At 42.1% G+C, this 27,457-nt stretch overlaps 2 protein-coding genes across 7 annotated transcripts in view; one reads left to right on the top strand and one right to left on the bottom strand.

The window, feature by feature from the left end:
- Positions 1-1,059: 1,059 nt before the first annotated feature.
- CPOX (coproporphyrinogen oxidase) lies at positions 1,060-15,673 on the bottom strand. Its single transcript, XM_026491789.4, has 7 exons — positions 14,991-15,673; positions 12,782-12,925; positions 12,421-12,531; positions 10,641-10,782; positions 8,443-8,661; positions 4,998-5,102; positions 1,060-3,083 (listed from the first exon to the last, which is right to left on the bottom strand). Exons 1-7 carry the CDS (start codon positions 15,517-15,519, stop codon positions 2,996-2,998), a joined length of 1,338 nt encoding a protein of 445 aa, XP_026347574.1. The 5' UTR covers positions 15,520-15,673; the 3' UTR covers positions 1,060-2,995.
- A 14-nt stretch (positions 15,674-15,687) lies between these two features.
- LOC113250385 (soma ferritin-like) overlaps positions 15,688-27,457 on the top strand; it is a 35,909-nt gene continuing 24,139 nt past the window's right edge. The window contains exons 1-4 of one of the 6 annotated variants that reach the window (XR_007188727.1): positions 15,703-15,887; positions 19,435-19,513; positions 21,498-21,569; positions 27,123-27,255. Coding sequence is in view for 2 of the 6 variants with exons in the window: in XM_044381316.2 (XP_044237251.1) it covers positions 21,525-21,569 (45 nt within the window). In the remaining 4 variants the exon portion in view is untranslated. Of the gene's footprint in view, positions 15,888-19,434; positions 19,514-21,497; positions 21,570-22,905; positions 27,256-27,457 lie in introns of all 6 variants that reach the window. The other 5 variants (XR_007188729.2, XM_044381316.2, XR_006408762.2 and 2 more) reach the window with 5 other exon arrangements.

Raw genomic sequence — 27,457 nt, 5'->3', positions numbered from 1 at the left:
TTAGCAGCATCTTTTCTGTAGAAGGGGGGATGCTTAGAATATTTGAGGAAGGCAGTGATAACGGGATTTGGGGAAGTTATTTTGAAGGGAGAGAATGGAAGTCAGAGTGACCAGAGACCGGTAGGACATTGCAGAAGTAAGAGGGAATGTGGGACCAAGGTAGAGTGGTGGCAGTGGACGGAAGATTGGGAAATCAAGAAACATTTCAAAGCTATACTCAACAGGAATTGACTAGGGCAATGAAAGAGGGAAAGAGTCGGATTTACTTTGTGGTTTTGGGATCTAATTCCCTTCCCCTTGAATCTGGAGCTGGCCTTAAGTGATTCACTGAAAACCAGTGCAGTTTGGAGGAAGTGATACTACACAACCTCTTGGACTAGATCAGAAGGCAACCATGATACCTCTGCCTTGTTTGCTGGAATATGTGTGCTGAGCCACCTGAAGGCACTGTGCTCTACAGTCCCGAGTCCTGAGCTGAACCTAGCCTTCAAGTTGTCCTAGCCTAGGCATAGAGGTGTCAGACGATTCCTGGCCAGATGAACTGTAACAGCAAAAGACACATGGAAGGGTAAGTCATAAAGGAACAGATTATTCGGCATTCTAATATGGTGCTCTTTAGCATGCAAAAGTTTTTGTCTCATTAAACATTCGGTTGCACAGGTGGGTAAGCTGAGTATAGTGATGGATATAAAGTAGTGGTTAGAAGTTTGCTCCAAAGCATTTACATACCATCCCCCAAAGTTCCACCCCTTATGACCACTAAGATGCATGTATAAGACACCAGCAGTTAGGTGTTCAGGGCATTTGGAGGTACACCCTGGGCCTCTAGTAGACTCAGAATAAACATCAATATGAATTTAAAAGAGAAATTCATTTTGAATAAGAGTAGAATGATCTATTTTCCAATAGTTACTCAATTCTTTTCTTTTCCCCCATCTGTAAGAGAAATACATGGTTATTAAGAGAATGAAAAACTGATATTCTGAACTTTCGAAATTTCATCTTAGTCCAATGCCCAGACCTGACAGTCCTAAACACAATTAAATAAACTAGCAGAACTATATGCCAAGATACTTTTTATTATAAAAAGTAAACTGAGGTTTATTTGAACATTTGTTCCTATACACCTATATTTTTTCATTTAATCAGCTTTATTAACGTATAAATCAAATATACAATAAAACTCCATGATTTTAAGTGCCAAGGTCAATGAGTTTTGATACATGTAAACAGTCTGGTAACCACCGCCATAATCAATATATAGAACATTTCCATCCCCTCAAAATATTCTTTTGTTGCCTTCCATAATCAATTCCCCAGTCCTAGCTAGTCCTAGCAAGCACCGAGGTGCTCTCTCGTTTGAATTTCAGCTTTTCTAGGTTTTCACATAGTGTAGTCATACAGTGAGTCCTCTTTTGTGTCTGACTTCTTTCACTTGGCGTAATGCCATTTTGCCATTCGCCCAAGCAGTTGTTCCTTTTCACTAATTAGTAGTATTTTCACATACTGATATGTCATCATTTGTTTATCCAGTCATCTGTTAATGGACATTTCTCTTGTTTCTAAGTTTTGGCTATCTTGAATGAAGCTGCTATGGAAATCTGAGTGAAAAAAACTTATATTTTTCTTGGGCAAAATACCTAGGAATGAGGAACGATGGTTTTAATACTAAAAAATATTTATCTTCCCTATATCAATTATTCTTTAAAAACTGAAAAATACAAACAATTCTTAGCCATATATCATAATAAAATTTATCAGCAGATCTGTGGTAAGATAGTTGAAGAATTCACACATTTTCCCAGCCCTAAAGAGTCACACACAATCACACACATTTAACATATTCCAAATAATGCTTAATAATATGTAGGAAGATACTATCCCTTACAAGCTTCAATATATTATGTAAAATAAAATACACTAAAAAAAAAAAAAGTAAAAAAAAATACACTCATACTATTATACGAACAAAGAAGCCACATTAAGAATTCTGTTGTGATTTTCTCTTAAAGGCAAAGAGCTGCAGAATCTCTAATTCTAAAAGAGGACAATTTTAATAAAATGCCTACATGCTTCTCACACGAGTTATGTTGACTTTAATTAACGAAGGAAAATATTTCTCATTTGGCAAATGAGAAACATTTCCTAACTCACAACAATCCCAGGATTGTTCTTAAAGCTCCATATAGAAAAGTCTGGAATAGGAAATTTCAAATATCAGACTCCAAGGTTATAAGGTTTCACATTCAAAAGTGCAGAGAATCCAACATGAACAAATTATAGTTCTTCCAAAACCAGAACCACATCTTAGATGTCCCTTATTTAAATAACAGTGATGGAGTTAACCACAGGGAATCGCTGAACTATAAAACATGGAGAGATTAAGAAAACTTCAAGTGTTCCTAAATAGCATTAGAAAAATGAACACTTTACAATATTGATCTCTAGAGAAAGACACGTCAAGATCATGATCAACGAAACTTCAGTCACGTCAAAGTAAAAATTTTACCTTCCTTTCAAGCTGCTTTCTAAACATATGAAGTCTCAACCTCACTGAATTAATGAAAATAAAATGTATCCCACAACAGATTTTTGTGGCAGAAAGTAAAACCTGAACAAATACATGAAACGAAAATAGCATGAGAAGTTTCCTGACATAAACTATATTTAGATTCCCTTAGCTCAACACTTGGAAACTCCATTTCATATTTTGTCAACTAATCATATAAAATGATTCTAAAAGTATAAATGAGTTTTATATCAACCAATTGACGCTGACAAGCTGCCATGTCGCCACCTGTCACCGGCAGCTTCCAGTGGAAACTCGCAGCACTTAAAACACAGGTCAGCACCTGCCAAGGAGGCAGACTGCAGAGTGAGGACTGCAGCTCTGAGACACAGCTTATGAACTGCCACACAGTGGCAACGCTGCCAGCCCGGGGACGGGGCACACGCTCTGTGTCCCCCACGCCCCAGGAAGGCCGCTCCGTGTGCATCAATGCACCCAGTCTCTCGGATGGCGCAGAACTTCCAGAATTTCCGCTTCCTTGGAGTTCTCTGGGGGTGAATGCATGTACTCCCATCTATAAAGGTCCAAAACAAAAGCAAAACATGTAATACTAATAAAAATTATAATGAACAATACACATACCTCTTTACTTAAAATCAAAGAAAAATAAAATTCTAAGTAAAAAATGTCTTATACCTCCTTGTCTCCAACGTACCTAACATACCTTTTACCTACTAGCCATTTTTAAAACAGTTGCTGCTAAAGAAATATTTTAATAATTCCTGAGCATACTTTGACTAATATTAATATCCCACAGCCAAAATACACTTTTACTATAAACCAGGGTTTCACATATTGTAGAACCGCTAATGATCCACGGGCAAATTTTGTTTTTTAGCTTAATACTTACGCATTTATTTTAATGTGTTACTTTCTATTTATAGCAATAATATTGGTTTGCTTTTCTAAATAAATTCTCTCAGAAAAAATAAGAGTAGAAAATTTAAGCAAATAATACCTCAGATAATATACAAATATAGTCAAAACGGTTATAACTGTAGTATGAAGTCTGGCAGACACTGGTTTAGACCAGGAGTCAGCAACCTTTTCCTATAAAGGGTGACAGGTAACTTTAATTTAGGCTTTGTGAGACCACATGTAGTCTTTCGCATATCCTTTTTTGTTTTTAATAATCCTTTAAAAATGTCAAATTCATTCGTAGTTCAAGGACTGCACAAAAACACTTCACAAGTGGACCTGGATTCATCTTACAGCCTGAAGGTTACACACCCATGGTATCGACTATAAGAAGCCAGAAGGGACCGTCATGTTAACTATTCAAATGAGCAAGGGACTGATGTATAATCGACCCATTATCTGCGGCTTGGAATGTACCTTATAATTAGGGGCCAGTAGTAATCAGGAAGACTACTGGAGGCCTTAAAAACTTATCTCTACTTTTTATTCACATCTCGTCTCTAGGGCGGCAGGAACACCTAGCAGGGATGTGCATGAGCTTTCAGGACACGAAATCCCAAGAACAGCAGTTATACAAGGACAGAGCCAATGCCATTCTGAAGGCAGGCACAACCATACAGGGTACTAATCTCACCAGGATAGATCTGGACAGCAGAATGAGACAAGGCATTCTTCCAGTGCCATCCAGCAGTCCATTCTTATTTGGACACTTACACCCACAGAAAAAAAAGAAGATTCTAGGTCTTATAAAACAAGCAATGTAATTTTTCTTTTTTTCTGATCTTTTCCATTTCAGTCGGGACACACATCATTCTCACTTTCTTATAGTCAAAAAGTCAACCTAACTGAACCAACATAAATATATCTGTCTTTAAAATTCCCCCCATAGGGTGACTGGGTGGCTCAGTCAGTTAAGGGACTGACTCATGATCTCAGCTCAGGTCTTGATCTCAGGGTTGTGAGTTCGAGCCCTGTGTTGGGCTCCACGCTGGGCATGGAGCCTACTAAAAAAATTGCCCCCACAGATTCAATTAATCTTTATGGAAGCCCACCACAGCAACATATAAGCAAAAAGAGAAGGCCAGGCACCAACAACAATCCCTTATATTTTCAAACAAGCCATACTTCATACTGGAAAGTAAGACTTTTCCTCACAAATGTAACAATTTCTAACAAAATTAAATTGAAAAACCTGATATGCTCAAATATATTTGCTTTGTCCATAACTTTTCCTAGAAAATTACCAAGTAGGCAAGGACACCACCATCCACCCCATCTTCTCACTCCCTCTACCCTTCCCGGCTGTCACCCACAAAGCCATGTCATTCAATCTGCCATTCATTCTTTAAAAAAAAAAATTACTTATTCTTTGACTGTGATTTTATTATAAAATCAGCAAAGTCAAAACCAATGAAGTCTTTAGATAAGACATTTGCAGTGTTAACGTTCATGTTTTGTAGGGGGTTAATAGACAGAGAGTGGAGGGATAACTACGATGACTTATTCTTACCGAGCAGTTAAAGGTAAAGACATCAAGATGCTTTCAATCCTGGATCCCGGAGTGAAGAGGCCAAACTTTGTACCCCGATCATACAGCAGGTTAAATTCTACATACCTGACATAAAGACAACAAATAACATTAAAGACCAGCTGAATAAAATCTTTCTTAAGATTAGTCCATAATGAATACTCTAAGGGGAGTAGGGGATGCTTCGTGCCCACTGACCCTCCTCCTCTCAATCAGCTGGAACAGGCACAGGGAACGCCAGTCTACAGCCAGCTGAGTCTTCTCCATCTGGACAGGCATAAATAAAAGGGCATTCTACCCAACAAACAATAGGATATAGATTCAGCCCCAAATTAGAGCAGTTACAAAACAAGAAGGTTATGTTTTCCAATAAATAAACAGAATGAACACAAAGCTGAGAACTTTAAGGCACTAAAACAATTAAAGGGAAAGAAATGGCACCCTTATCAGTATAGAACACGGCCTTCCACCATGGTCTGAGATGTTTCAGAAGACTTTATTTCACCCCCTATAACTTCCATGTACTAAGATACAAAACTTTCGTTAATTGAAAGGCCAAGTACAGGTAATGGCAATCTACTAATTATTACTAATGTATTCTAGAAATTTCCTTTTCTTAAAGTAGTTAATAACATTGATAAGCAGTCATATAATTCAGTCTTCCTGCAAATTAGGGGCAATCATAATAATGAGTGGTTGAGTGGCAGTGCTCAATTTTATTTTGCTAAGAAAAATATCCTTAGCATCAACTAAAACTTGGTTCAATAAATTTATGTTTCATTAACTGACACGGCGTCAGATCTAAACTCTGTCTAGCTTAAAAATCTCTGACTGCCTTTAACATCATGGCATCTTTTGTAAAAGGTTATTTAAACTTCAAAGATAATTTTTACTACTCATATGGAATTTAGAATGACCCATAAAGCTGAAAATTCAATGAACAGTCCCCCTTTCAGAGTATTTCTCAACTCATTCGGAAACTATTCTCTTGGTCTAAACTTCCCTCCCACAGTCTTGTTTACCTACTGATCAGTTTTAGTCACACCTGCAGGAAGATATCCTCTAGAATCCCACAGTACTTGAATTCTTAGAAAACACCCGTCTGTGTGCAAACTTGCCAAAAGCCCTGAGAAAGTTTAAATAAATTACATCCATGGATCCCTTTCTAGTCCACAATATTGATTCATCACAGATTGAATTTTGTGCATTAATAACTATTTAACCTCTTCTACCTGTTTCAAAAGATAATAGAAAGCAAAACTTCTTAATTTCTTCCTAAGACCATGGAAAAGAATTTCAGTCTCTCAGCCACCTTTTTCACCCCTGCTGCTGCCGTTCTGAAACACAGTATTGAAGGGATGGCTGTGATTCCCCAGTTTGTATAGATGTCTCTTTCAAAGGCCCTTGTATGGAACTCACTAAATGCTTTTCTGTAAGGATCCCTGTACTGCTTTTCTTTTTTGAGTGAAGAATGCCTCTCTGACTCCTACCAGGTTTCACTTAGATCTGATCTTTCTGTGCCTTCTCATACATTTATCCTCTCTGAGATGTCTGCAAACCATGAACCTTAGCCATTCCCTTCAACTTAACAGAGGCGTAAATTTTATCCTGTTTCCCTTACCTAAAATACAGCAAAGCGACAAGAAGTTCAACATTAGTTTCTGGGGCGCCTGGCTGGCTTAGTCGGTGGAGCATGCGACTCTCGATCTAGGGGTTGTGAGTTTGAGCCCCACACTGGATGTAGAAAGTACTAGCATACATACACACAATCAATCAATCAATAAGGGCAGCCCTATCTGGGGCTGAGGAAGTGAAGCAGGTGTAACCCGTGAAGGACACAGATAGGGTGACACGTGCCGTGTGCACGGTGAAGACAATGCTGACAACCGCAGTGAAGAGCTGCGGTTATCTGAAGTCCCAGAGTTTACTGCCAGCTTAAGGCCCAGAGATAAGGGTGGTTGAAGGAGGTTCTCTGTGAGAAACAGTCACAAAAACCAAAACCAACACAAAAAACAAACACCAAAAAGAACACAAAACATGATTCCTACATCTAAGAAGTTTTAAGGTTTCACCTAATTAGTATTCACAGAACCGGTCAGCTTTTTTTTTTTTTAAAGATTTTATTTATTTATTCGACAGAGATAGAGACAGCCAGCGAGAGAGGGAACACAAGCAGGCGGAGTGGGAGAGGAAGAAGCAGGGTCATAGCGGAGGAGCCTGATGTGGGGCTTGATCCCTTAACGCCGAGATCACGCCCTGAGCCGAAGGCAGACGCTTAACCGCTGTGCCACCCAGGTGCCCCCGGTCAGCTTTGCACATAAAATCCTATGCAAAACTAGACCACTGCCCTTTCCAGAGGTTTTTTTTTTAATAAATTTTCATTGGATATTTATTTTATAGACATATAATTGTTATTTTAGTTTCAGGTGTACAATATAATGATTCAACAATTCTGTACATTACCCCATGCTCATCACCAAAAGTGAACTCTTAATCCCCTTCACCCTATTTCATCCATCCCCCCCACCACCAACATACCGCTGGTAACCACTAGTTTGTTCTCTGTATTTGGCTCTAGTTTTTTTGTTTCTGGCTTAGTCAGTAGAGCATGTGACCCTTGATCTAGGGGTTGTATGAGCCCCACGGTGGGTGTAGAGATTATTAACATACATACATACATCAAATAAATAAATAAGGGAAGCTCTTATTTGGGGCAGAAGGAAATGTCTCACATATTGGCTGGCACACAATAAGGACTCCATAATTAGTTAATATTATCATTAAGTATAAATAGTTTCAGAAATGATTATGTCCATTACAACGACCTCCATGAAATCTTAAAGATGAATGGAAGAGTCTGGGATTCCAAATTTATAAAGCAGCAAAAACATTAAATGATGCCCATATCTTGGCATAAGGCTGGAAGGCATTGCTAGAAGACTAAAAGGAATCAGCTGAATTAAACTCAGCAAGTACCACTACCTGGCTGCTATGCATCTCTAACGTACAGACAAATGAAATAAATAAAAAGCTTTAAAAAAACCCACAAAATTTATTTGCGAGAGTGTGAGCAAGCACGGAGGGGGATTGTGCAGGGAAGAAGCAGAGGGCGAGGGAGGAGCAGGACCCCCACTGAGCAGGGAGCCTGTGCGGGCTCGATCCCGGGACCCTGAGATCACGACCTGAGCCGAAGGCAGACGCTCACCCACCCAGGTGCCCCAACCTTGCTCTTTTTATAATACTATTTAACACGATTTTTAATATTCACTAAACATTCATCTAGTTATAAACGCAGCTCAGGATAGTATTAATACAACTCTAGCAAAATATCTGCCCAAGACAACACACCACCCACACTTACTCCAACTGCTCCGCTTCCCCCGCCAGTTATGCAATGAGACTATCTATTCTCCTGTTGCTCACTCACCGTCCTCTCCGGAGCTGCTGCCACAGCTTCTCCTGGGGCGTGAATGACTCATCATGGTGCTTCTTCACAAGAGGAATATAAGAAGGAACAACAGCCTGGGCGCAGCTCTGCACAAAGCGAAACACTTCCTCCTTGGAAGGAGAGTCAAGATCATCGAAAAAGATGCCCCCGATGCCCCTCCTTTCCCCACGATGGACTATAAAGAAGTAATCATCACACCTGGAAAACACAGCAAGGCCTTGTCAAGGATCAAAGGGGAAAAAAAGACATGAAAATCAATGTGAGCATTTCAGCTTAGGGCACGCTATCCTTGACTCACGTCAACACAGGGTCCTTACTTTCTGTCCAACTATGAAAATGAAACTAGGACTTTAGTCAGATTTCCTGTCATTAGCACCCATGTAGAAAATGCTTATGCTTCTATCTGCAAAGCAAGTAAGGAATTTAACACACGTCTATCGAAAGGATATGAAATCTAAAAACTTTAGTGAAAAAGAAACAAAGAGCCCAGTATTAATAGTGTATTTCTCAGAACGAGTGACGTGGCTGCCCTCAGCAGCACTGTTGCTTTTGCAAGAGGAAAGACAGGAATCCTCCACCAACACCACCAACCAGGTCTGTCTGGGCGCCAACCCTTCAGCTCTTGAGTTAGTTCTTTATTCACCAAAGTACAGTAAATAATCTCTAAGATCTCTTTCAGCAATAAAATGTGAAGGCTACAGAGCGTGCAGGACCGAGGGAGGGGCTGGTGGAAGGAGACGTTCAGAGAACACCTACAGACATAGGAAAGGTTCCCCTGTGAGCCAGCACATCGAACTAGCCATCTGGTCTTGGTCTGGAGTCTTCCCCCTCTCTGTGCCTACCACAGCGCGTTTCTTAAATGCTAAATTCGCAGAACAGTTTACATTGTAGAAATAGCTTGTTAGATGATCTCTAGAAGAATAAGGGTAAGTAGAAAAACCTGTACAAACAAAAACTAAAAGCTATTTAAAAGGTTCTATTAAAAATAACCTTAATTTAAAAAAATAGCCTTAATAGCTTAAAAAAAAAGGTAGCAGCTGCAAAAAGGTAGCCTAGAGCTGATGCATCGGTCTAATTAACCTTGACTGTGACTTGTTGGCTTTCCTTCACATGCACATTTTATGAACACAGTTGAAGTACATCCTGAGCAAGGCTGTGGAGTCAGCTTTAACCAAATCACACTATTTCAAAAGCTCCATGAAATTACAAAATTAAAAAATATGCTAAATACTTATATTGAAAACTTAACTAGCCTGCATTCTAGATATCTTAGTAACTCAAATCACTCAGCTGAAGTCATCTCAAAAATAGCAGTTAAAGAAAACCCAAAAAAAGACAATGTTATCCATACCAGTTCTTTTCCTGGAAGGATGCTGATTTGTGAGAGAAAAAAAATCCCTCACACATCCAAGCTTCCACAGCTGTGCAGTTTCCAGTGGCAGTATCAATCAAAAGGAGAATGTATCTGAGGATTTTAAAGCTGAACTCCAAATCTTACATAAATAATATCAAGATTCCACAGTTATTAGTTCAAAAACCAAAGCAAACCCCTCCCCAAATAAAAAATCACCAAAACCTCGCCTGTCCTTCCCTTTTCAAGAATGCCAACTAGCTCTAAGCAAAGTTGGGTACTTTACTCCTATTCCAAACAATTTATCCCTCGACTCCATTTCACATCTACCAAATATCCTGGATCTCCTCACAACTCATTTGTTTCCCTTTCCTTTATCATTAGAGTTTCTTTAACAGAGTTCCAATCCCACTTTTCTCCTTGTCCAAAGCATCTGGTATATTTGCATCTTTTCCTAATAGTTCTCCAACCCTTCCTATGTTCTATTATTTCCACAGCAACAACAGTTCTCATCTGAGAAGTTAATATCCCACAGGAGGATTAAAAAACTTCTAATTCTGAGGTACAGATCACATTCAAATTTATATCCTAAATCATCTGGGATCAAAAAATATGCTGTTACCCAATTTTTATTACAGATATTCAAATATTTCTAAGTAAATAACCTAATAAAACCACTTCGAACTGGTATCCCACTTCTAGTGGGCAAAGAAAACAGATCGACCTTCACTGAAAAAGGTATTTAGTGACATAGTAGTTGCCTTCAGGATCTGCAGAAGGAAGGAATGAAATATATTTTAGGTGTCATGACAATACCTTTACCTACCATTTTTTAAATTTAGGGTAGAGATCGGGACCATGCTGGTCACAAGCCTCCTTCAGAGTTCTGTGAAAATGGACAGCATCCTCTTGGTTCAAGTATGTTGGAGTAAGGTCACATCCACCGCCAAACCACCACTGTTTGTTACCTACGAAATCAAGACATGACATTCTCATGCACGCTTTGGACTCTGAGACGTAGCACACTACTCACTGTATCTGCAAACCAAATTTATCAGCTTAGTTGACTAAACACGGAATGGGTGACAATCAAAAAATATTTAACTAAATTTAACTCTGAATGACCACTAAAGCCCAGGCAGGAAAGAAAAGGTAAAAGCAGAAAGAAAAAGAAATAGGAGGGGTGCCTGGGTGGCTCAGTCGTTAAGCGTCTGCCTTCCGCTCAGGGCGTGATCCCGGCGTTCTGGAATCGAGCCCCACATCAGGCTCCTCCGCTGGGAGCCTGCCTCTTCCTCTCCCACTCCCCCTGCTTGTGTTCCCTCTCTTGCTGGCTGTCTCTCTCTCTGTCAAACAAATAAATTTTAAAAAGGAAGGAAGGAAGGAAGGAAGGAAGGAAGGAAGGAAGGAAGAAAGAAAAAGAAATAGGAAATTAAAAAGCGAGAGAGTAGAACCAGGAGCAAAAGGACACATACGGCAGTGAATGATGAAACATCACATGGGTGGACTCCAGCTGTGTATCAAATCACGTGAGGAGCGTAAAATGCCTCTGCTAGGTCACAACTTAAAGACCAAACAAAAGACAAGCAGATCTCCGGCCCAAGCATTGGCAGTTTCTAAAAACTGCCCAGGAGATTCTGATGTTCCCTGTATTAAAAACCACTGCCCCCCTCCCCTTACCCCAGAAAGGGTAAAAACGCTTGCAGAGGGACACAACTTACCATTTGAGACTAACTATTTCATGTGCTTAGTTGGGTCTATAAGTTGTCAGTACCAGTTACCAACTTCTAACATTAAAAGGCTGAACCAAACTAATGTCTTCAAAATGCAAGTTAAATACATGGACTTTAAATGCCAATACCTGCAGACACACCCACAGCCCCAGGGAGGCACTGCACAGACCCTCCGCCGGGAGGGAACACCTGGCCCAGCTAACTGCAGACAGGGGCTGGAACCACATGTCCATAATGAGGCACGATCAACTCCACCCCATCTTAAACCCACCGACAATGTGCTGGTGAACAGTGAAACGATGCATGTGAAAGATATTTTCCATAAGCAAGTTCTTCATTTCAACGTAACCTAGTACATAGGTTTTCCTTTGGATTTCCTAAGGATTTCCTTTCCTGTGAAAGAACCCTGCGTGCACCCTGAGTCTGAGATTCAGTAAATCATTCCTTCTGTGTTGGAGGAAATAGGGGGAAGTCAGAGCCCAGCCAACACTATTTTCTCTTTTCACCTCTAGCACATAATCCATTGCACCTGCCAAGGAATCAGGCTTCATCTGCCTTCTGAAAAACCTAGTTAAGATTTATATGTTCCTTCTCACGTTTAGATTATACCCTCTGGCTTTTTTTTTTTTTTTAAGATTTTATTTATTTATTTGACAGAGGCAGCCAGCAAGAGAGGGAACACAAGCAGGGGGAGTGGGAGAGGAAGAAGCAGGCTCCTAGTGGAGGAGCCTGATGTGGGGCTCCATCCCAGAACACTGGGATCATGCCCTGAGCTGAAGACAGACGCTTAACAACTGCGCCACCCAGGCGCCCCGTAGCTTGTTTTAAGATATACATTTTTTGCACAATATTTTGCACAGCTCCAGGGATGCTTACCATCAGCTTCTTCTACTTCAAAGTACCTGTAGTTGAAATGGATAGTAGGAGCATGAGGATTCTTGGGGTGGATAACAGAGCTCACACCCATAGCGGAAAATGGCAATTTACCTGGAAAATAAAACAGAGTGAGCAGCGCTCAATCAGCCAGCTTCATTAACTCCAACACAGTTTCGGAATCAATTGTCAAAAGCTGCTTTTTGTGTCTTAAAAAACAATTTTAAAAAAGGAAATGTGAGCATGCTTCTCTGGCCTATGTACCCAAATGGATTTTTACAGAAGCACTATTTATTTTACAAAGAAAACGTGTGGGGGAGACAAGGTGTGCAGGGACTGTGACAGGCTGTGGAGACTGATTTACCATCTGCAGTCTTCAGAATTTTTCCTCGGCTTCTCATTTGTTTTGCTGCTTCCTCAGAAAGATTCCCATGGACAACAGAAATGCTCACCCCAGCCTTTTCAAAAACATGCCCGTCTTGAAGCACGCAGCTGATGCCGCCACCTCCTGTTTACAGAAATAGCATGTGAGGAGACAGTAGAAGGGTAGATGCAAATCCGAAACAACCCCTGCGCGACGGCGGTGGGATTAGGAGTTATTTTCCTCCTTTATTTTCCAAATCTTCTATAATGTCAGTTTATTTGTAATTTTTAAGCACCATAAAATTAGATAATCAGCTTAGCTCGAGGACATTGCTACTGATAGTGGGCAAATATCGTATCTCCCCCACATCACTAAACGGAGGATTTCTTCCACATCTAAAATAAATCACAGGAATATTTTCCCTTCAACTACTGTGCAGAATGACATCCACTGGTGATGATATATGAGAGAAGGCTGAGGTTAAAAACAGGTATAGGTATATTTGAGGAATGTTCTGTTATTACCGAGTTTAAGAACTCCATATTATTTCAATTGTTTTTTCTCAGCGTGTTACCATTTAATTTTGTTTACAGGCAATTAAACAGTAGGTAGTTGAACTCTTCAGGGATTTGGGAAGCTTAAACTGAATAAGACACACATTAATATTTAGGTATCTGAGCTTTATTATTAATAGTTTGTTTTTAAGACACTAGAGTTATCACCAAGGGAACAGTTTCACGGAAGTACCTATTTGTCTTGTTTTATTTCTAAGAATTTTTAGAGCTGGATGGGACGTAAGATGATCCAGTGAAACCCCCCCAACCCCCCCCCCCCACATTTCAAATGAGAAAACGAGGCCCAGAAAGACAAAACACCTTATCCAAGATCACATAGCCGGCAAATGGACCAAACAATTTGTTTTTCTACACATCAGACAATATTTTAAGCACTTCATTTACATCCATCCTTATAATACCCTCATATATTATTTCTAATCTCATTTCATAGATGAGGAAACAGAGGCACACAAAAAATTCAGTGACTTCTGAAGGCCACACTAGCTATTCTAGTACTTGAGGTTGTGGTCTGGTTCAATGGTCTTCACTTGAAAACATGACAAGATGGAAAACACTTTGAAGACCAGATTTAACTTCATTTAATACAGATGTGCAGTATACGGCTCAAAATCTGCTAATGAGAAGCTGCTGCAGTATTCCTAGCTAAGAAGTCAGGAATTCTTCCAGTTTATGACCAAGATGTGCAGTTTCACTCCATAGGCAATACCATGGTCATGAATACATGATTCTATAAAAACTGGGTTTTTATTATTGAAGTATTAGCATATAACATTATACGAGTTTCAGGTGTATAGCCATTGATTCAATATTTGTATACATTGCAAAATAAGTCTAGTTACCATCATCACAGTTACAAAATTTTTCTTACAATGAGACTTTTCAAGATCTATTCTCTTAGCAACCTTAAAACATGCAATACAATATTTTTGACTATAGTCCCCATGCCGTACATTACCTCCTCATGACATATTTATTTTATAACCAGGAGTTTGTCCTCTTGATCCCCTTCACTCATTTTGCCCACTCCCCTCACCCCCTCCTTCTGACAACCACCAATCAGAAGAAATGGGTTTTAACACAGAAGATTTTTGCCACTGGAAAGTAAGATTTTCCTAGCAGGAAATCTGATGTGTGCATTTGGAAGAATTACTGACAAGCCAAATATTTCTTGTGCAACTTGAGAAAAAGACATACTGACACAATTACACCCTCGGCTGGAGGAGTCTGGCCAGATACTTAGCAAATAGAAGGCAAGTTCATCTTTCCATCTCTAAAGGAGGAGAAAGGGTAAATGCACCCAGAGAAACATGAAATGTGGGTAAGATCGATGCTCAGTTACAACTTTGGACATCCAAGCTTGTTGGCTAAAAATAACCGTAGGACTTCCAGAAAAATGCCATTATAAAATCGCATAGATTTTGAAATGTACAGTTTTAGAGTGACCAAAGATCTGCATCCAGATGTCTCATGACCCTTTTAGTATCCCTCTTTTTAAAGGTGTCTCTTCTAACCTAGCAGCTGCTCTTGTAGGTACCTCTCTCCTACTTTCATCCACCATTCTCATTTTCTGCCAGCAACTTAAAGCCCCAACTCTAATTCCCACCTCCACCTCCCTCTACGGTCCTCCTCACCTTCCTTCCTCTCCCACCGGTCCACGGAGAAGCGGGCGCCCCCATCGACCTGTGCCAGCGCCTGGCACACCTGGGCCTGGGTCTCCAGGATCAGCAGCTCCATCTTGGTCTTCATGTCGCTCGGCCTCCCCCGCAGCTCGCGCAGGTCGGTCACAGGAGGGGCCATGAAGCAGCTGCAGCGGCGGGTCAGCTCATCCTCCTCCTCCTCCGGCCTCCCGGACGAAGGTCTCAGCGCCCCCGAGCTCTTGGGCACCATCTCCGCCCGCTCCAGGTGCCCGAAGGCGGCGGCGGCCAGCCCCGCCAGCCCGGCCAGCCCCGCCAGCGCCGTGGTCAGGCCGGTCCCCAGCCGGGGACCTCCTCCCGTCGGGATGTGCCCCAGCCCCCGGCACTGCTCGGTGCCCGCCGCGCCCGGGGCCCGGCAGATTCGTGCGGCCGCGCCGCGCCGGGGCCGAGCGCACAGCCCTCCGCGGCCGCCCTGCGCCGCTCGCCAGCAGGAGCTCGCGCTCAGCCTGCCCAGGTGCAAGGCCATGCTTCCGCGCTGCCACCCCGGCAATGTCCACGTCCCGGAGACCGGCCCCTGAGTTCCCTGGGAGTCCCAAGCTGGCGAGCCGCTCAGGCAGAAGGAACCTTTGGCGGAGAAGAGCTACTACCGGGTCGGCTCCCGGGCGGCCGGCGGGACACGGGGATGCTGGGAGCTGTAGTTCGGCCGCTATCGCCGCCTGCACGGGCGCGCCGCGGAGATAAAGAATCCACCGCCCCAGAAGGGCGGGTCCCAAGACAAGGGATCTGGGTGCGGGGGAAGCGGGAGGGCAGTGGAAGCGAAAGCAGAGATAAGAGGCTTTCTGGTCACGTACAACTTCTGGTCTGCTGGCCAGTCAACCACAAGGAGAAGACAAGGTAGGGCTGGACGCTGAGGACTAACGGGGCAGAAGTATGGCCAGAGACCCCCGCCCCAATTTACATTTTCAAGCAAATTCTGGTTCTGAATCTACAGAAAGCCCGTTCGAGCCTAGTTCCAGTCCGTGAGACCTTCTAGAGCTTGCAGGATTGGCTGGGGGCGGAGCCTGGGAGACTCCTTACTTACCAGCAGTTTATAAGGGGAGTCGGCAAGGGCAAGCTAGAAAAGGGCGCGTAAGAAAATCCTAGTAAAAGAGTTTCTGGGATCAATTCATATCGCAGTTCATCATTAAAATCTTCCCAGGTCTTGCTCCTGCACTTCCCACTTGATTATTTTAGAAATAGGAAAAGCAAAGTGATTGTTCTACTAAACCACCATAAAACTAATGACCTGGTGTGTTTGGGCGACCAAGGAATAAGAGATTTAGAAATACTTAAAATTTGGGATGCCTGGGTGGCTAAATCGGTTAAGCATCTGTCTCCGGTTCAGGTCATGATCCCAGGACCGTGGGATGCAGTCCTGTGGGCTCCTTGCTCAGCAAGGATCCTGCTTCTCCCTCTGCCTGCTGCTCCCCCTGCTTGTGCTTGGTCTCTCTGACAAATAAAATATTTTTTAAAAAATAAAATAAAAAATAAAAATACATAAAGTCCTATAATTGTGGGGTCCTGCCAAGTATTTCTCACCTGTAGTACTTTCAAAAACTCCTGTAAACTAGGCCCCGCAAACATCCACGCTTCTTCCTCCCTGCTACCCCCAACACACACTTTCTCGCACACACACAGTCTTCAAAAAAGAAGAAAGAAGCTAACGTAGATTTGACAGATTTTTTGTTGTTGTTGTTCCTGTAACCCTACCACAGTTCTATGTTGTCTGGACATAAAAGTGTTAGAATGACTGTCATGGAATGGTTTTAATTTTTTTTTTTAAAGATTTTATTTATTTATTTGAGAGAGAGAGAGACAGCCAGCAAGAGAGGGAACACAAGCAGGGGGAGTGGGAGAGAGAGAAGAAGGCTCCCAGCGGAGCAGGGAGCCCAGTGCAGGGCTCGATCCGGGACTCTGGGATCATACCCCGAGCGGAAAGCAGACGCTTAACGACTGAGTCACCCAGGTGCCCCGGAATGATTTTAATTTCTAATGGTAGATAATAATTTAAGCCACTGGTGGTAGTCTCTACAAGTTTTTTCTTAGTGGCTAGATGCAGTGATGGAACTTCCATGGCTATGGGTCAGACCGGCTGTTCAAGCCAGTGTATCTTACCTATCCACAACTGCGCCTGGCAACACTCCCACTGGGACACAGCGTTAGCTGGGTAGGCACACTTGACTTGCTAGCAGATTCAATGAAAGGTAAAGGCTTGGATTGAGAAGTGAATAAACTACTTTGGGAGAAGAAAACCAATGGCTTTTAGCTATAGTGTAACTTGCTGCCAAGCTGAGTTGCAGGAGGAAAGGGAAGGTAAGAACCATCACTTTAGGAAGAGTTGTCTCTCCTAGATGCCTGTGATAGGATTTGGCTGGGCCTGGGGGTAGTAATTGAACCTCATTAATGGAAAGAACCTCTGTAGCCTATCTTTCTAGAAGAACCCCCTTTCATTATTGCTCTGATTCTGAGAATACCCATAAAGGCAAGAAAAGATAAGCAGGCACAGGCCATTTTGAACATATGCCCAGTCAGATAGTCTGGTCTTGAGCCAATTGTGTACTAGTTTGCAGGTTTCCATCCCTCCCTGTCCTTAGCCTCTTTATGCAAGGGGCTGCTCTTCTTTCTGCTAAAATCCAGAGCCCTCCCTACCCTTACCTAATTATACTATGCTTAAGAAAGTCTTTTATGACTATCAACCTTAAAAATAAAATAGCCTGTTATTCAATCAACAAAGATGAGTTTATCTGGGAACAGCAAAGGAACTGCGACTCAGGACATGCAGATTACAGCACACAGAGGCAAGAACAATAGAGAGGAATGAAGAACAGAGGAGAGGGACTTGCTTTTATAGAGGAAAGGAGGGTGTTGGGAGGGGTTTCTTTGGAGGAAAGTTCATAGGAGGAGAAGGAGAGTTCTAAGTTGTGGTGGCTTCTAATTGGCTGGGTTGTTGCTGGGTGAGGAGAAAATCTTCCTTCTTCCTGCAGGGTTATGTAAAGTAAGCTGGGATGGATGCTGAGGGAGCACCATCCCTTCATTGCTCCTGACCCTACTTTGAATTGGGTTTTCTTTATTCATTTTCACACAGCCTGATTAGTGTGAGTTTAAATCGTCTTCCTATGGGTAGAAATTGTCTCCAAGGGATTTAAGCCCAATTTTTCAACATGGGATTTAAAAAAAATCCCCTATTCAAGCAATTTCAAACATCAGAATGCTAGTGGGAACAAATAATAGGTTTACAGTAACTTATAAAACGTAAGGGGTAAGGTGAGGGTTCTCATCCTTTTTTGAGTCCAGTTGCCTCTATTGCTTTATGCTCTGTATGACCCTACCAAGCAACAAGATTCTGAATAGCCTTACACAAATTCATGAATTTTTGAAACTCCACATGCTTCTCAGAATCCTTATGAATTTTTCCTCTCCTCTATTCCCCAAAGCCTTGAGCATAACTGACTTTAGGCCTGCCCTTTTTTAGCGAGAGTCAGAAGGGACTCTGACTTCATCCCCCTGACAGCTTTACTGTCTTTTAACAACACACACACACACACACACACACACACACACACACACACCAGGCCGGGCTGCGGGGGGGGGGGGGGGGGGGGGGACACTCATGAGTCCCATTAGCTTTACTAAATTGTACTATTTTCACCAATTCCCCAATTTTGAGATCTGAATTTAAGAAATGCATGATCAAAGTGACTCAGGTCTGCTACTCCCATATAGATAATTAGACTCTGGCTAATTATTAACAAAGTATTGCCAAACAGATGTGTTTACCTTGGTGCATTTCTGCCAATTTATTAAAAATTCTAACGGGGATGTTGGTGGGGTGGTAGTAGTGCAATTAGCAAAGCAATGGACTTTTTGCTGTTTTTACTCTATTTTTTTACAATTTATTTTTTAAGTGTTTAGGTCTTTAGAGGCAAGTATTTACATATTTCATTAAAACAGTTGGTTCTTAAAGTTAAATGTAGGTTGAATATCCAATGCAATTTGGTGTTGTTGCCTTGCTTTTTCTTTAATTTTAAAGTTAGTTTTTCAGAGAGGTATAGATACCACCCAAATATTCCAGAAAAGTTTTATGAAAGGGAGGAGTCATGGTGCCTGCCCCTTAGTCCTTCGCCTTTTGCCTTTAGCCCCTCCATATTTTTCCTCTACAATAATATGCATATATCTGGAGTTGCAGCAACCATTTGTGATGAAGATTTTAAAAGTCACATGAAAAAGTTTGCAGAGCAATAAGATAGAAGGAGCCTGGTTCCTGATACATCCTTGAGCAGATGTTGTAGCCCTGGGCTAAAGTTCTTGTTATATGAGAAAAAAATAAATTAAGGTGCTGTCTGTCAGCTTAAGTCTTTCTAACATCCTAATTATTCCATCTTGATTTGGATGTCTACCCTAGAACCAACCAACAATGGCCAGGAGGAGAGGATGGAATCATATTAGAACATGATGACCTCCCACCATAACTGGGGGGAATGGTAAGTGTGGGGTATCATTTCTAGAAAAAGGAAATATGATAAGCAGACAATACCAATGATACCCACTATAGAGAGAAATTTTTGAAGATAATCCTGGGGTATTGAGTTTGTGAATCTAAGATGACAAAAGTATTGAATTCAGAAAGAACTAGCAAGTTTAGGTGTATAGGAGGTAATAGGTTTAATCTAGATAATTATTAAAAATTATTTCTATTGAGGTGCCTGGGTGGCTTAGTCAGTTAGGCAGCTGACTTTTTTTTTTCTTTAAGATTTTATTTATTTATTTGACAGAGAGAGACAGCAAGAGAGGGAACACAAGCAGAGGGAGTGGGAGAGGGAGAAGCAGGCTTCCCACCGAGCAGGGAGCCTAATTTGGGGCTTGGTCCCAGGACCCTGGGATCATGACCTGAGCTGAAGGCAGACGCTTAACGACTGAGCCACCCAGGCACCCCAGGCAGCTGACTCTTGATTTTGGCTCAGGTCATGATCTCAGGGTCCTGGGATTCGGCCCCACATCAGGCTCCATGCTCAGCGGGGAGTCTGCTTGGGGAGTCTCTCTCTCTCCCTCTTCCTCTGCCTCTCCATTCTCTCAAATAAATAAATAAATCCTTTAAAAAAAAGTTATTTCTACCAGTTCAGCCCAAGTCTCTAGCTGTTCCATTTGCCTAGGTACAGAAGCTTCCTGATTACCTCACCCCTTCACTATACAGTGCTCTCCACAACCAGTCTCAGAGGCTTAAGCATGCCATGGGCCAACTGAAAGGAAGAGTTGTTTGGGAAGATGTTGGGACAAAGTGTTAGGGTCTATGCAGGTATCCCTGCTGTCTCAGCAATCAAGGAACAACGGGCATGGGACACGAAGACATCAGACAGCAATAAGAAAGATATTTAACATTGCTCATGTGTATCTGCTTCCATGGTGATTTCATGGCACTTGCAAATGGTGGTGTTTGCTCAAGAGATGCAAAGCTGCTTTCACTCATGTCATGGCGAGTTCATGGTGAACTAGAACGCTCTCTTGGAAAATACACATCTAAGACTTTTTAGCTTAAACTCATATCAACATCTTTTTAAATTTAGGAGTCAAGAATCAGTTCCCTTAGTTCTCTGCATCTATCTACAGAAATATTTTCTTCTATGTCTAGCTATTTAACTGGGACCAGGATCTGCTTCTAGAAGTGATGAGGTTGAATGAAAACAGAGGGAGAGGGTTGCCTGGGTGGCTCAGTTAAGCATCTGCCTTCAGCTCTGGTCATGATCCCAGGGTCCTGGGATCAAAAAGGTCCTGGGATCAAGCCCCTCATTGGGCTTCATGCTCAGCGGGGAGCCTGCTTCTCCTTCTGTCTGCCACTCCCCCTGCTTGGCTCTCTCTATCTCTCTGGCAAATAAATAAATAAAATCTTTTAAAGAGAGAGAGAGAGAGAAGAAAAAAAGAAAGCATAGGGAGAAAAAGGCACATTTGAAATAGTCTCTTTTACTGCAAGACATGCTGATATGCTGGTGGGTTACAAACGGAAATGTGGGTCCAGAGGTGGGAGGACTGGACGGGTAAAGATTTGTGAGATACCCACAGTTCTGTAATGATGAAAAGGTCATGGGAGAACTTTTAGAACAAAAGGATAAAGTGCTCCAAGTCAGAACTCAGGGAAACAGAACATTTAGGGACGAAGGAAACAAGCAGTCATAAGGCCTTTGGTGCCATGTCTCAGAAGCATGGGGGGGGGGGAAGTCCTCCAGGAGGAGAGTGTGGTCAGTGGGCAGAAAGCTGCCTTCTCTGCTCAGAGAACACAAGTGCTGAGTACCAGATACTGGGAATTACAAAGTCGCTGACTGCCTTTGAGACACAGCTTCAGACTAGTTGAGGGGGCTGCTAAACTGAAAGGGTACATAGAACAATAGTAATGCAGGCTGAGCAGGTACAAGATGCATCTTTTGTTTGAGGTGGAAAATTAGAGCATGTTTTATGTTTGTTTTTTGCTGAAAGGAGTGAGGCAACAGAGAGAAACTAAAAATGCAAGAATATGCACCACTAGGAGACCCCACGGACAGAGCCCAGGTTTGTTTTCTCTGCTCCTTTTCCTAAATTGAACCCGGCCTCCATTCAGACAGCACAAAGATCACGGGGAATGGGAATGTCAACTGGGCCAAAGGGATGAAACACCCTTGGTCCTAACATATGTACCTTCAAAGGACCTGTCCTTCTTGCTCCTAATACCTCCCCCCCTTTCACCCTAACCAGCACCCAGGCAGCCTTAATGTTCTAGCCTCAACTATGAGAACTTTGTAGGGTTACTACTTTTGGTCAAACTATGTCCTGGATCATTCATTTCTCTGCAGACATTTATCTAGCACTTGCATGTGCTATGTTCCAAAGCACCCCGTAAGGTAGATGGAAACACTGTTACGGCCCTTGTGTGATGGGTCAGGAAACTAAAGCTTAGATTTAGGCATAGATCAAGTGTGGATCTTGTTTCTTATGCCCTCTGAACATTACTGCACTGTTCTTCATCTGACCCAGGAGTGTTTTCCAGTAAAACAATGAAACCAGTATTTTCTAAACATCTATACCTTACTAGGAACGTCAGGGTACACAAAGAAGTTACTGCCCTTCTCCTGTCCTTCCAGAAACAGAGATTCCATTTGAGCCACCAGATAAACTCTTCCAATGAAATACTATAGAGGCAGTCACCACTTTGCATGGTACTTTAGGACCATGAAAATCACAGTGCAAGGGGTGCCCGGGTGGCTCAGTCAGTTTAACGTCCACTCTTGATTTGGGCTCAGGTCCTGATCTCAGGGTTGTGAGTTGGAGCCCCACCTTGGGCTCCACACTGGATGTGGAGCCTGCTTAAGATTCTCTCTCTCTGGGGCGCCTGGGTGGCTCAGTCACTAAGCGTCTGCTTTCGGCTCAGGGCGTGATTCCTGGGATTCTGGGATCGAGCCCCACATCCTGCTCCTCTGCTGGGAGTCTGCTTCTTCCTCTCCCACTCCCCCTGCTTGTGTTCCCTCTCTCGCTGTGTCTCTCTCTTGTCAAATAAATAAATAAAATTTAAAAAAAAAAAGATTCTCTCTCTCCCTCTCCTTCTGCCCCTCCTCCCACTTAAAAAAAAATCACTGTGCAAGCAGAAGCCAAACGAATCAATCTTAAAAATCAATGTGGAAAAAAGATGATTGTTCTGTGATCTTTAAAACTTTTTGTCAAAACATTAAAAACTCAGTTACTGTAGGTTATAAATGAAAAAATATCAAAACTAATATTTAGTGCACTATGATTTTAAGGCTTAGAAACATTCAGAATCAAAGTGTCTTATTTCTCTGTACTTATCAAGAATAGTTTGAAAAGTGCTGGCCTTCTCTTCTTATTCTGTAACTTCTTTTTTTTCTTTTTTAAGATTTTATTGATTTATTTGACAGAGGGAGACACAGAAAGAGAGCACAAGCAGGGGGAGCTGCAGAGAGAGAGGGAGAAGCAGGCTCCCCGCCGAGTAGGGAGCACAAAGCAGGACTCCATCCCAGGACCCTGGAATCATGACCTGAGCCAAAGGCAGAAGCTTAACTGACTGAGCCACCTGGGCACCCCTCTTCTTATTCTGTAACTTCTGACATGGCATGAGTATCTTTTCTCTACCTGGGTGAACTGTCGTGCTCTTTCTAAGTTTAAATCAGCTTCCAACATTTTATTCTTCGTGCTTTCAATGTTGTGGATTATCCCAAGAGTTGCTTTAAGTTTTATTTATTTAAGTGATTCCTGCACCCAACGTGGGGCTTGAACTTCTGACTTCTAGATCAAGAGTCACACGCTCCTCTGACTGAGCCAGCCAGGCTCCCAGCCCTGCCAAGAGCTCCTTTCACGTGAAGTTGTTGTTTTATCACCGTCACTTCTGGCTTGTCATAACCACTTTATTCATTTATATTAATAAGTTTGCCTTCACCAAGTTCCCGTGATGCTTAGTTTTCTGTCTCAACTTTGTTGGGCCGTGGTACCCACATATCTGGTCAAAACCTGAACTACAGCATCAGCTTTTCTCTGGGTTTCCAGTCTGTTGGCTCATTCTGCAGATTTTGGACTTGCCAGCTTCCATTATCATGTGAGCCAATTCCTTAAAATAAATCTCTCTTTACACACACACACACACACACACACACACTATTGGCTCTGTTTCTCTGGAGAACCCTGACTTATACAGGTCCTGTATCTGTTTCAAAATGTGGCAGTAATGAAATTTCCATAGTCAGCTCTTTCCTCTATAATTTCAAGTATATTCAATTGGAATTTCACTTCCAGTGTTACCACGTTTTGTTTCTTCACTACACTTTCATCTTTGTTGGCCCATTACCCTTTTCCTTTATCCACTTTTGTAAAATGTCATGTGGGCTTATTGCTGAGAGACAAGGAAGCAACATAGCTCCACACTTTGACTGAGTAACAGGCATGCAGTGACCAATCACGGACAGACTTAGAGAGAAATAATGTGATTGGTCAGTGAACCTTATGGGCACCTGTTATTTATGTTGTTATTTGTGGACTGAAGGGCTAGCAGAAAGTTTGTACTTTGTGCGATGACCCACAGTTATATAATGTGGTTACTGAAATTTGAACTGTGTTGTTGGGGGAGCTGGTGATATTTTAACTAAGCCATGGTAACTAACTGTAATTTGTGCATACTGAAACCACGCAGCACAAGGACTGCCTGTATTTACTTTGAAACCAGTCGTCTAGATCTATAATTTAGAAATCTCTACGATGAAGGAATCATAAGGCGAAGCAAACAAGGTTCAGCTTGCAGCATCTCTGTAAAAATTCTGTCATTTTATTAACTGGCGTTCTTGAAATACTTGAGACTTATTTTCTTGACTATTTTCTGTAAAGAACTGGCTGCTTAGAGAATAACAAAAAAAATATCCAAATAGAGGCAGTGGTTTGTGGTAGAGACAACTGCTAACCATCCATGTTCCCTCTCCTCCTTTAATGATGGTACTCCAGGTTTCGCGGGCCAGGTAGCTGCCTCACTAAGGACTATATTCCCATCCTCTCTTAGGGCTTATGACCAAATTCTGGCCAGTGGGTTGTGAGTAAAGCTGTCATCTGCCACTTCTGGGTTTGTCCTTAGAAGGAATGGTTATGCTCTTCCCTGGCCCCTTCTCCACTGCCTGGGATACAGACGCAAGGGCAGGAAGTGGAGCCGACGTTTTGAACCGAGAAATGGAATCTGTGTGTTGAGTGTGGGTGTCAGAGCTTCACTGTATAGACTACTATCTCTGGACAGTTGTCTCAGAGAGGATAAAGTCAATCTTGTTTTAACCATTACATTTTAGGGTCTTTTTGTTACAGACACTTAACTCTAACCTAAAAAATACACGGATGGCTTCCTGTTTGGGAATAAGCAATAGACTAACATAGTAAACAGGGGATTTTTACACATCATACTAAATAGTGAATGGGCTCTCCTCCCTTCCAACTTATTTTTAAAGAGGACAAGAGGAAAGCAGAAGGACCTGAGTCTAATCCTCTTCTGACATAATAAACTGAGTAGGACCTACTGAGGACGATTAATGATGTAATGAAGCCACTGCAAATAGGATGAGTAAAATCTGCCCCTTGCAGAGAGTGGGTGTGGTGTTTCCCAGTTATCACCTACTGTGCGCTAAGGATACGAACCTTCATTCCTAACAAACGGGCTTGTTGGATTGGAGCCTTCCAATATTTAAACTGAATTCCCAGGAGCTGTTGAGGTCTGATGATAGAGACTGTTACTGGCAATATTTATAGAATACTTTTGTGACAAAAATCAGTTTAAGGTAGCATTCATAAGTTAAGACATCAACATGGAAATAATTTATCCTAATACAGCCCTTAAAATCTGTACATCATGAAATTCGGCTATTTTGTACAAAATGATAAAAGATCTGATTCAACACCAACAAATGTGTAATGCTCAGGTGTATACACCAGAGGGCACTCATCTACTATTTTCTGTTTGAACAAAATTTACTGTAATGGTTTTCAAACCAGTGCATAGAAGAATCACCTTGGGATCTTGTTTAAAATGTATACCTCTGGGCCATGGAGGGGACCATGAATCTGCATTTTTAATGAGAGACTGTATGGAAGCATGGTAAAGAGAATGGCTTGTGGAGCCTGACTGCCAGGATTTGAAACCCGCCTTTGCCGGTTGTGAAAGTGAACAATTATTTCACCTCTGTGCTGTTTCTCATCCATCAGATGAAGTTAGAAATAAAAATAAAAAAATAAATTAAAAAAAAAAGGGTAAGAAAGAAAGAAGGAAAGCAAGCAAGCGAGCACTTACCTTTTAGGGTTATTATAATGAATGATTAAATGAGTTAACTTAGAACATACAACCTAGTGCCTGGCAATAAATATTCACTCTATTATTACAAGCATTATTTTCTTCCTTTTTTTTTTTATCATGTTCAGTTAGCCAACATATAGTACATCATTAGTTTTTGATGTAGTGTTCAACGATTCATCAGTTGCGAATAACACCCAGAGCCCATCACAACATGTGCCCTCCTTGATAGCCATCACCCGGTTCCCCATCCCCCCCCACCTCCCTTCTGAAACCCTCAGTTTGTTTCCTGGAGTCTAGAGTCTCTCATGGTTCGTCTCCCCCTCTGTTCTCCCCCCCCCTTCATTTTTCCCTTCCTTCTCCTAATGATCTCCCTGCTATTCCTTATGTTCAACATATGAGTGAAACCATATGATAATTGTCTTTCTCTACTTGGCTTATTTCACTTAGCGTAATCTCCTCCAGTTCCATCCGTGTTGATGCAAATGTTGGGTAACCATCCTTTCTGATGGCTGAGTAATATTCCATTGTACATATATACCATATCTTCTTTATCCATTCCTCTGTTGATGGACTTCTGGGCTCTTTCCACAGTTTGGCTATTCTGGACATTGCTGTTATGAACGTTGGGGTGCATGTGCCCCTTCTTTTCACTACATCTGTATCTTTGGGGTAAATACCTAGTATTGCAATTGCTGGGTCATAGGGTAGCTCTATTTTCAACTTTTACGAGTGTAATTTTTAATAAAGACTTTCATTGATTTTGTTGTGGGAAGATTTGAGGAACACATGACTACTCTTAAAAGAAAAATATATGTTCTCCTGATACTCTGCAGCCAGGCTAAGACTTCAGGTCCTGACCCTCTGCTGAGTGGTAATGGAATGGCAAGAACCAAAGGTGCAGGATGAATGGAACAAACAAGACCTGTCTTTGCATGTTCTGCTAAAGGACTTGTACTTTATTCAGAAGTCAGTGGAAATCCTTTGAAGGCACTGAGACCAAGGGTGGCATGATTAGATTTACGTTTGAGATACATCCGCTCTGCAAGCAGAGTGGGGGATGGAATGTGAGGGGTGAGGCCAGAGGCAGTTGGACAGAGGAGCTCAGGCAGTTGTAACGCTGCTCCTTTTCATTCTAAGGGAGAGTCTCCAGAAAGCATCAGGATTATTCACATCAGTGACTCTAATAATAACAATTTGAACCTTATAAATCCTTTCTTCTCCGGAGCTCAGGATACAGTCAAGTTTGTAATAAAACACTCTCTCTCCACTCCACCCTATGATTTACATACTCTATGCAGTATACACAGTTCCCAGTCGGCACGCTCCCTGGGTTTCGAGGCAGCAGATCCTGCAAGTAGGACTCATGTGAGCTACGCAGGCACCAGGGAAACACTGGACTGCTCTCCACGGCACCAGAAGCTGAGAAGTGAGGTAATTCCGCATCTCACTTGGTGATCCTGTAGACAGTGGGGCAGATTTCCGGGAATCATGGCAACTTTGAAATGACCGACCTAAGAGAAAGAAATTTCTGCTCTGACTCATCCCCAGCCAGAATGGGAGGAGCTGCGGGGGGGGGGGGGGTGGGCGCAGGAGTGCAGGAGAGGGGAGGGGAGGATGGGAGAGCTAAGGTCAC

This window comes from Ursus arctos, unplaced genomic scaffold, assembly GCF_023065955.2.
Source record: "Ursus arctos isolate Adak ecotype North America unplaced genomic scaffold, UrsArc2.0 scaffold_4, whole genome shotgun sequence".
Taxonomy (NCBI): Eukaryota; Metazoa; Chordata; class Mammalia; order Carnivora; family Ursidae; genus Ursus; species Ursus arctos.
This window is presented reverse-complemented; position numbering and strand designations above follow the sequence as displayed.

Coding starts and splice junctions, on each gene's coding strand:
- CPOX (XM_026491789.4), bottom strand. CDS start 15,519: ATGGCCTTGCACCTGGGCAGGCTGAGCGCGAGCTCCTGCTGGCGAGCG. Junction 10,783..12,420: donor TGAAGTAGAAGAAGCTGATG/GTAAGCATCCCT, acceptor TTGATTTCGTAG/GTAACAAACAGTGGTGGTTT. Junction 8,662..10,640: donor TACCCTAAATTTAAAAAATG/GTAGGTAAAGGT, acceptor TGTGTTTTCCAG/GTGTGATGATTACTTCTTTA.